General features: G+C 39.4%; 3 protein-coding genes and 1 long non-coding RNA gene across 5 annotated transcripts; 1 reads left to right on the forward strand and 3 right to left on the reverse strand.

Moving 5' to 3' along the window:
* Positions 1 to 1,465: 1,465 nt before the first annotated feature.
* Positions 1,466 to 4,157, reverse strand: LOC145224977 (uncharacterized). 2 transcript variants are annotated; one of them, XM_080091617.1, is made up of 2 exons: positions 3,834 to 4,157; positions 1,466 to 2,795 (listed from the first exon to the last, which is right to left on the reverse strand). In XM_080091617.1, the coding sequence occupies exon 2, from the start codon at positions 2,732 to 2,734 to the stop codon at positions 1,985 to 1,987; it is 750 nt and encodes a 249-aa protein (XP_079947743.1). In that variant the 5' UTR covers positions 2,735 to 2,795; positions 3,834 to 4,157; the 3' UTR covers positions 1,466 to 1,984. The 2 variants fall into 2 exon arrangements, with proteins under 2 accessions (XP_079947743.1, XP_079947744.1); XM_080091618.1 differs by having other exon boundaries at positions 1,466 to 2,691; positions 3,834 to 4,133.
* Positions 4,144 to 5,356, reverse strand: LOC145224978 (uncharacterized). Its single transcript, XM_080091619.1, has one exon. The coding sequence runs from the start codon at positions 5,323 to 5,325 to the stop codon at positions 4,585 to 4,587; it is 741 nt and encodes a 246-aa protein (XP_079947745.1). The 5' UTR covers positions 5,326 to 5,356; the 3' UTR covers positions 4,144 to 4,584.
* A 1,040-nt stretch (positions 5,357 to 6,396) lies between these two features.
* Positions 6,397 to 9,065, reverse strand: LOC145224179 (uncharacterized). The gene is made up of 2 exons (XR_013859581.1): positions 9,020 to 9,065; positions 6,397 to 8,291 (listed from the first exon to the last, which is right to left on the reverse strand). It is a non-coding gene; the product is annotated as an uncharacterized LOC145224179 (long non-coding RNA).
* LOC145224178 (uncharacterized) lies at positions 6,984 to 9,479 on the forward strand. The gene is made up of 2 exons (XM_080090624.1): positions 6,984 to 7,044; positions 7,967 to 9,479. Exons 1-2 carry the CDS (start codon positions 6,986 to 6,988, stop codon positions 8,289 to 8,291), a joined length of 384 nt encoding a protein of 127 aa, XP_079946750.1. The 5' UTR covers positions 6,984 to 6,985; the 3' UTR covers positions 8,292 to 9,479.
* Position 9,480: the final 1 nt, after the last annotated feature.

Raw genomic sequence — 9,480 nt, forward strand, 5'->3', positions numbered from 1 at the left:
TCACACAAAGCAATTCAATTGTTGACATGACAGTAACGAAACCTTCCGAATCTGCTGTGTATATTTCTGAGTATTGCGCAATGATGAAACTAAAGTTTCATACGTCAAAAATATTTTTGTAAGTTCAGAAATAAACGCTTTGGGCATTGTAATGGTGCGTGACAGAAAAAAAGGAATTGATTCGGAGAAAACAACGAGTCAAGGGTTTCTGTCATCAAAAACAAGCGCAAATAGTGCATGCGTATGCGAACTTTTCTACGCCGCAGTAACAATATTAGCCACCGATACTGTTTTCGCACAAATTTTTGTCTCATTTTTGCATTCTGGGAAACTAAGCTTTTTTTCGTGGAACAAAAAGCATTTGCTCTGCCAATCTTTAGAAATTAATCGAAAAAAGCCATTAACCCAGGAACATTTTCATGTCCGTTTTTTCAACCAGAAACTAATGGCCACCTTTCTGTTAAGTTTGCTTGCATTTTGTTGGACTATTGTATCGGCCGCAGCGATTACTTTCACTAATCTGATCATTGAAAACAACAGTGATCGACAGATTAATACAAAAATACTTTTTTTTTGTCGAAACATACATTTATACATGCAACGTAAAACACGGACATCCAAATATATCAAAATGTCACGTCGATCTCTAAGTAAAATAACGCATTGCTTCGTAATTCCTCAAAACATCAATCCATAATGAATCTTTTTGTGTTTTTCCCCTGTTTAATTACTCGGGTTTGCTGCTCTTTAGATTGAATGCCGCACTTCTGAAGGCAAAACCGTCGATCTTCGATGATCCTCTGACATCGATTAAAGCACTTCGTACATTTTCCAGGGCTTGCAATAAACTTAGCATCGTTACATGCTAGTTTGACATATAAAGTCAAATCGTTCATTGCTTCTTTGAGCTCGTCCAGCCGAGACGTCACCCTTTCGTATCTCTTATGCAGCTCAGGTCGTAATACAAGGCATTGACCGCATGCAAAGCACGTTAGAACAACGAAGGTCGCGATCATTGCGGAATGCAAGCAGAATGTCGTCTGAAGTATTTTTTGCGTCATATCACGGAACTCGACTCCTGTCACTGTGAAAATGGGTACATATGTCCGATAACAAGCGTTTTATGCTGTCGCTTGCCCCAGGCCTAAATAATAAGTTGGCATGAAAAAAAAACGAAACCGGCCGTGTCGAGGTTGCGCAACGGAATGTAACTTGTAACTGTACGTAACAATAAATACATTTAGTGAGTAGAAACATTTACCAGAAACGGACTTTCCACAGGGTGTTGGACAGTTTCAGCCTTTTCCGGGGACTTTTTATAGTTTCCCTTTGAACCAGGGTAACCTAGAAATCACGTGAGGCATGTGACCATAGGACTAACGCGCTTGTATCGTTCGGCATAAGTGAGCTTAGAACACGGAAGCGTTCTTTCTCGAAATTGCATTGTTTACTCTAAACAAGTCTCTTCGGTTTTGTATTTTATTGAAAGCACTAAAAGCACGCAGTAATCATGCAAAATGTTTGGTTTAAAAAGGGTGAATAAGCAGGTGAAAGATTTTTTACTTGAAAGATTTTTAGAGTTTTTTTTACACAACAGAGATCAACGAGAGAGAAAGAAAAAAGGCATCACGCTTGGTTGAGTTTGTGGTCAGTAACGTGACAAGCACCTCAAACAAAAAGTTTTACGGATTTCCCCTGCTGGTGGGGTTAGTTGCAGTTGCACCATAGCAAAGAATGTACACTGACGATTGTTCGGTTTACCACCATAAATAATATTTTTGGCACGTTTTAAAACATCGAATTGAAATTACATTTCTAAATAGGTTGCAACTGGCATTTTAGTCCTTTAATTCTAATACATTTTACCCCATTTTTTTCAAGTTGTTTTTGGAACATACGTTTCAACCATGTTTAATAAACACCTTTTAACGATTCTTATTCAATTTAGCGAAATCCAAACAAATTAAACATACAAAAAGAGAATCTAGTGATACATAGGGGTATTATTCACATTAACTGTTTTCTCGTATTTGTTATTTTGACTACCCCCTGTATCATGTATTTCGTTTGATTGGTCGACCGAGGGAGAAAAATTGTTCGGCGCAAAGGGAGCTTGGCTTTCCGACTGGGTCCTTTGTCTCGGAAAGTTTGCCACGCCAATCTCGTTGCCAACAGGATTAGCGTCGTTGTTCTTCTTTTTGGGGAGCAACTGCTTTTCGGATTCATCACTGCGGCTGGATTGTACAGTCGAAGTTGATACACTTTTGTACAGCTGCTTACCCAGTTCAACATCTTTCTTCTGTTTAGATTTGCGTGTGCGGCAGCAACACAAGTACATGGTAAAAATCAACATCAGCAACAACAGGATGGCAAAACCGATTCCTACAAACCGATATATTTGAAGCTCGTTTAGTATTGGTTCAATTTCATAAACTTTGTTGTAAACAGAGGGACAGTAATTTTGACACATGACGACATTATCTTCTCTGCAGAGTTTAATGCAGTCTTCACATCTGTCCGTAGCAGTTGAAAAATACTTGTTCAGCCCACAGTTTTGTTCCAGCGCGGCATTTTGCTTTAGTTTGTTGGTGAAAACACTTTCGGCAACTTCATACATCTTATCCATAGTCAGGTTTTTGCTTTCTGATGAATATGCTTGTAAATTCGCTAAGCTTTCACCTCCACACGCCACTGAAAGAATACTGATTACTCTGATAACACGGTTTAGGTCCATTCTTTTTTATGTTATCTGCGAGTGTAAGCGGGAGAGCGGTGATACATATTCACGGCGGTACCTGAAAAAAGTTTAGGGGCTTTCCCGTATAGGTGCTTGTGCCGCCTGTGCCACAGAGAAAGCAAACAACTATGCCGTCATAGCATCTATTTTCATCCTATTAAGTATAGGCCTTCGCCGGAACACCGCATGTAATGTAAATCATGCGCACCGTGTATTGCCATAGTAGACCCGAATATGGCGCAATCATAAAAGTAAATTTGATCGCCAGAATGTGTTAGCAGATATCGCAGCATTTCAGTGTTTACTTAAGGTTGCCATGGTGGGTTTTGACTCGAAAACAAAGTCGTAAACTCTAACCGTTTGGTAACTTACCAGGGTTTTCCCCAGGTTAATCAACATTCTTTTGCATCTTTTGCGCAATCTACACTTTGACTTGTTTTTTGTTTTGTTCACTTCATGTAAATGACGTAATCAAACCTTGTTCGTTTTTGCAAACGTTTTTTTGCTTGAACAATAAACACTAATATTGATAAATTTATCGTACACATTTCGCTTGCTTTAGTTGATATTGACAGCTTGAAATTCCTAACGCTGGCCGTTTATTCTCTAGAATTTACGTCTCGTGTTCACAATGTTATTGATTCTTACCCCGTCGACACCATTTGTATTTCCCTAGGCAAGAAACGGTGGCATTTCTCCGACGCAGAGGCAACTGTTAGGTTAAACAAGTTAACGTACATTTGATCCAACAATCCAGCTTGCGAAAAGCAACTGGACGGCGGACTTATAATGTGAATGAAGAAAATGAAAGAAGCGAACAAAATTGTCGCAATTTTTCGTGCGCATTGCGTTTGTTTTGAGTCAAACGGATGAGCGAAATGGCTGGCGAGTTTCAAAAACTTGCAGATTTGTTTCTTAGTATTTTCGTTAAAACTTGTGCAATGTTTGTTTAAAAAAGACGATCACAAGTAATACGCCAAACAAAACAATAGTTCTTGAAACAACATTATATAATGGCTAAAAGATAATCGTGTGTACAGGCACTAACGACATAAAAATACCATGGAACAATAGTTTTTAAATTGAATAAACCAACCTTGCCATTAAAAAGAAAAACTTATTTACTGTCCTTTCTCCTTTACACGAAACACCAATGAGCTGTCAATGGCAGCAAGCAAAGTCAAATCAACTCCATTGCCCTTTGCTTTGTTTTCGCCGCACATCACTAATAAGTCAATATTCAGCGTGGAAACAAGGAAGGCAGCATAAATTAGTTCATAAAGTTAATGCAACTTTAGCCCGATCTGTACGGTGAAAACAGCACTGTACTGATTATGTTTACCTGCCTAAGTAAGCGTATTGTGGTTGAAAGCCTTGCTTGCTCTAGCAAACGCTACAAACCACAGAGCAATCAAGCGAAATTTTATTTAATCAAAAACCTGTAAGAACAGGTGAAACAGTTTTGTAGTGATCGCGTAATCTGTAACAAAAGCTAATTTGCGAAAAAGCGTTTACAACAAGAGAGAAAGAAAAAGGTGCACTACGCTTGACTGAGTTTGCTTCCAGTGAAACGAGACTATAGCACCTTACACAAAAAGTTTTAGGTTTTTCCCCTTCTGGTGATGTGTCAAGCACTTGCACCATACCAAGCAATGTACACTGACGATTGTTTGCTTTAACGCCACAAAACATGTTTTTTGCCTGTTTGAAAACATTGAAAGGTACATTTTTCACAACTTTCAGTATGTTTTCGAAATATACGTTTTCCGGTTTTAGCGATTCTTATTTGTTTCTGTTAAAATCCAAACAAGTTAAAAAAACACATAAAAACTAAAAAAGTACACAAGCTAGTGACACATCGGTTTACTCAAATTAACCGTTGTGTCGTATTTATTTTTATTGCACATTTTAGCGCGTGTTTCGTTCGATTGGTCGTTTGAGGGGGGAACTTGTCTCAGAGAAGCCTCCGATTGGCGTTCGACTTGAGTTGCTTGTCCGTGAAAGTTTGCCAAGTCAATCCGGTTGTCATTAGACTGAGGATCATTGTTCTTCTGTGGGGGTAGCAACTGCGTTTGGGAGGCATCGCTACGGCTTGACCCTACAGTCGAAGTTGATCCACTGTCGTACGGCTTGCCTTTTTCAACATCTTTCATTTGCTTAGATTTGAATGAGCGGCGACACTTGCAAATGTTCCAAATCAACATCAGCAACAGCAGGATGGCGATTCCGATGCCTACAATCTGATGAATTCGAAGCTCGTTCTGTATTGGTTCAAGTTTGTAAACCTGGACGTAGACAGAGGGGCAGAAATTTTGGCACATAACGACATCTCCATTTCGGCAATATTGGAAACAGTCTTCACATCTGTCTGTGGAACTTAAATAAAACTTGTCCCGTCCACAGTTTTGTTCAGCTGCTGCGTTTTGACTCTGCACTTTTCTAAACACAGCCAAGGCCACATCTTGCATTTTTGGCATAGTTAAGTTTTTGCTTAACGGTAAATGCGTCTTTAACTTCGGAGAGCTCTCACCTCGGCTCGCAATGCAAAGTATAACGATCACTGTGATACCAATCTTTAAAACACTCATGCTTTCTGTAGTTCCGCTCCGGTTATATGCTCGAATTACAACGCAGTGAGTCATATTTCAGCCCCGTCATTCAGCACCGCGAAAAAAGTTAAAGGGGATTCCCCCGTCGGTGTACCTCGGCTCGCTTCGGCTCGTACTTCGGCTCGCCAAACAACCAGGCCAGCACTGTTGCGTCATGCTTACAAATAGTTTTCACAGGGAGTCGAACCACTTTTTGTATGGTTTAAATTCAGATCGAGTTCACTCATTATAGTTTGTAAGGGTTTGGGTTCGGTTCCGGTTTTAAACAATGTATATTCTCGGGTTTTGTTAAATTATCCGGTCCGGACCGGTTTGCGTTTTTCAAACCGGTTTAAATCCCTTTCGTTTAATTTGAATTCTACCGATCAGATGTTGATACATGTCCTTACCAAACTCCGAAAAAACTTTGACGGTACATTGCGCGTCTCCTTAAAATTCGTGATTTTTGACACGCCCTATAGCTCGCGTGTTCTTCAGTTCGGTGTTTTGAAAAACAGACAAATCACGAAATATAATAGAATTTGCATTTTTACTGGTTCGGTTCCGGTATTGGTTTATTTGGTCCAAACAATTGCATATCTACATATATGGGTTCAACTCCGGTTTGGGTTTTAGGACATCGTAATTTGCGGCTTCAGTTCAGTTCCGGTTTGACTCTACGATTTTATACAGAAAAGAGTTATTGTTTGAGTGATCATCCGCTTAAATCCAGTTGGTAATACAAAAATAATATTGCGCAACAATAAAGTAAACTTAATCGCCTTAATTGGTAAGCAGTGTCGCACCAATGCTCTATTTATTTAGTGTCGCCATGACTTCGCCTCGAAAGTAAAGTTGTAAATCTCGAACCGCTTTGGTTTTCCCCAGGGTAATACAAATTCCTTTGTGTTAGTGAAATGGCGCAATCTTGACTTTGACCTTTTTTGTTTTTCTTATCCTTGTATAAAAACTTGTACTTGTAACACATGGTTCGTTGCTGGAACAATACACCTTAATATCGAGAAATGTTTCTTACTGATTTTAACTCCTATGGTGGGTGATGGCGTAAAATTCAACAATTTCGCAGAGTTTATTTTGTACAATTTCAAAAAAGAGCTTTCACAAAAAGAAACGAATACAAATAACAGACTTTACAAAACAGTTTTGTAGAAAATTCATGCACGACAGGCATGTTTGAACCAAATTAACTACAAGTAATTACAAGAAAAAACAAATTGAACAGTGTGAAAGATAGACCGACGATAATATGCAAGTGGGGTTTTCGAATGTATTAGCATCAAAAAAGCACTTAACCACTTTCGCCCATCACACGAAACACCAATCTGCTGCCACTCGCATGAAGTAAAGTCAAATTAATCCTAATTGGCTTCTGCTCTGTTTTCACCGCACATCACTAACAAGCCAACATTCAGCGCGACACCAAAGAGAAGTACAGGGAAGCAAGGAAGGCAGCATAAATTATTTAAAGAAGTTGGTGCAACTTTAGCTCCAGGCGTTCACCAGCCAATAGCAGCACGGTGCTGTTTACGTATGCCTGTCTAAGCGAGCGTATCGACGTGTAGAGCCTTTGTTGCTGCAGCAAAGACATTGATGTTTAGAAACACCCAGTAAAGTTACGGAAAATTTTCGTACATCAACAATGGTGATGAATGGAACCAATCCCTGGCAACCTACCACTGCAACCGTCAGCTCTACCAAGTGTGTTACGAAGCGGTTTGCTTTTTTGTGCAAAAATAGGACAATATGCTAGTTACGTTGTAGCGATTCTATTTAAGTGTAAATGTAAGTTACGTACGATTAGTGACGATCAAGGAAGCATTTAGTTTATCTTTGCAATTGTAAGGTCGTTCACCACGCAATTTATTTTAGCATAAAAGAAATAAATCGAGTAAAACAAAGCTTCTTCTGAACGTAACAGCCTACATGTTGTGACGATTTTTTATAGCCAAACGAAGAGAAAATAGGATTTAAAACAACAATATTTGCTGACAATTGTACTCCTTGTGTATAAGTTACTAACTTTATTGTTAGGGAAACAGAACATTAGCCTACATCGCATGACTTAAACTAGTGCACCAAGTCGGCTAAAGTAGTTTCGGACTGAGACCTTATGCGGAAGTTTTGGCTGATGCGTTCGGTCGATTTAAACGTCAAGTCGTACGCTAAAGCTTTGGCATAACAAATGTGCCACATAAAAATGCCCGTGGTTGTCGGTCTGCAAGTCAATTACCTACTGATGGCTTGAAGGTCACAATAACTGACGCAAATTTAGTTATTAAGCATTTTAAATGATGCCATGGTATCTACTTAGGCTGAAAGGGCATGTTTTGCTCTTTCAAGTTGTGTTCATCAATAATTGGTTTTCGAGCGAGTTGCAGCAAATTGTTTGCTCGAAACCGAATCTTTGTAAAAATTGCTGGGGCCGAATAAATTGGCAAACCGAACATTCGTAATATCACTAACTTAAACCAAGTAAACCTACATCTAACATCACTACACAGATTTAAAATTTGTGATGTTTAAATGCGGTTCGGACATATGCGATATTCACCGACCAACATTTTCAACCAACCTCTTGTTGCTTTAGAAATCATAACAGTCTGTTTGTTTGTTCGAGCAGTAATGGAACAGTCAAGGCTACCAGTGAAGCAGACGACAGAGCAGCCCACACAGCGCTTATAGCGAGCGTGTCTGCAAGTGTAGTTCTGTTTATCGTCCTGGCAGCTATCATCATTGGTCTTGCCCTGTTTCAACGATACCGCACGGTTCGTCAAAGGCGGGTGATACTAGCAACTCCTGTACATAGGGGCGAAGACACAGGTCTGACGACGACACAGCTTGAAAACGGCCAGCACATTCTGCCGGATCCCTTTGAAAAAAAGTCTCCTCAAAAGAAACGACGCCGACGACGTTTGCTTCGATCCCCGAAAGGCATGATGGTGTAACTGCAAAGTAAACTTTTTTTGCGTCGATGTGTGTTATCTTTTTTGAGATTATTGATACTATTTGCCTAATAATGCCAGGTACTTCACATGTTTTTTGCATGCCTGTTCCAGTTCCATTAGTTTCTGTGTGCTTATTGTTGTTAACGCCGTAAAAGACTGGACCATTTCTCGGGGCGACGAAAGTACGAAACCACTCTGTAGTTAATTACAAATTGATTGGAAATATTTTTGACGTAAGGTGGCGACAAAGATACAAGAAAATTTGACGCCCTTTAATAAATAGCTTGCACGCAAATAATCAGCAGTTATCAGTAGTTATGCTGAACTGAGTTGGGTTGGTCTCGCTTTGGGACAACGCAAAGCGACACCATTGCACCAGAGCCACCATGGGCTTATATTGACTCTGATTGCATTAAAATAATCGCTAAACCCCAAATAGCTACGCAACAGCTGCACCGTTTTGTGCAGGGTATGTGGCGTTGGTGAGACGAGTTGAAGGAGCCCTGCTAAAAACTAACCACCCATGTTTAAAATGGGTGCATATTAAATCAATTGTAAGAAAAGTAAGGTTTGTCGTTAAACACATGCCAGTCGAAAATCAAAAAAGTTCGACCCAAATCTAAGTAGGCCACATTTTGCTTCAAATCTGGCACAACAAGTAATTTTAAACCATTCTTTGATTACAAATTGGAAAATCACTTCATGATCTGTTTCTAAGTATTACCCACCTGGCAAGCCCATAAGGAAGTTCCAAAATAAAAATCCACGCTCGAGTGTTTTAGTCTCAAAACAGTCCTTGTGTGTAATGTGTAGCTAGCTACTGCTTTGCAGAGATTGCTGCGAAACTGTAATTTTTTATGCCTGGAAGTTTATGAAGGTGCCAATTTAGTCACTTTATTAGTCGAATTAGCCGAGATGGGGCGTTAACGTTCTAAGCGACCGTTTCATTGGGGATTAAATATTAGCTGATTTTTTCTGTTTATTTTACGTCTGTCAATTGTTTGCCGATGCGTCATTGAATAAAGAACTTGGTTTTTTCTTGTTGTGGAATCTGCCTGTACTCTATCATGGATAAAATATGGGGTTAGCAAAATATTCAGGATTAGCTTGCAATAGTTTCACAGATTTGCAGAAATCGCCGACATTTCTAAGGAAAAAATATCAGTTTTTTGAAATTATTGCTCTATAT

This window comes from Phallusia mammillata, chromosome 4 (assembly GCF_965637545.1).
Source record: "Phallusia mammillata chromosome 4, kaPhaMamm4.hap1.1, whole genome shotgun sequence".
NCBI classification, from domain to species: domain Eukaryota; kingdom Metazoa; phylum Chordata; class Ascidiacea; order Phlebobranchia; family Ascidiidae; genus Phallusia; species Phallusia mammillata.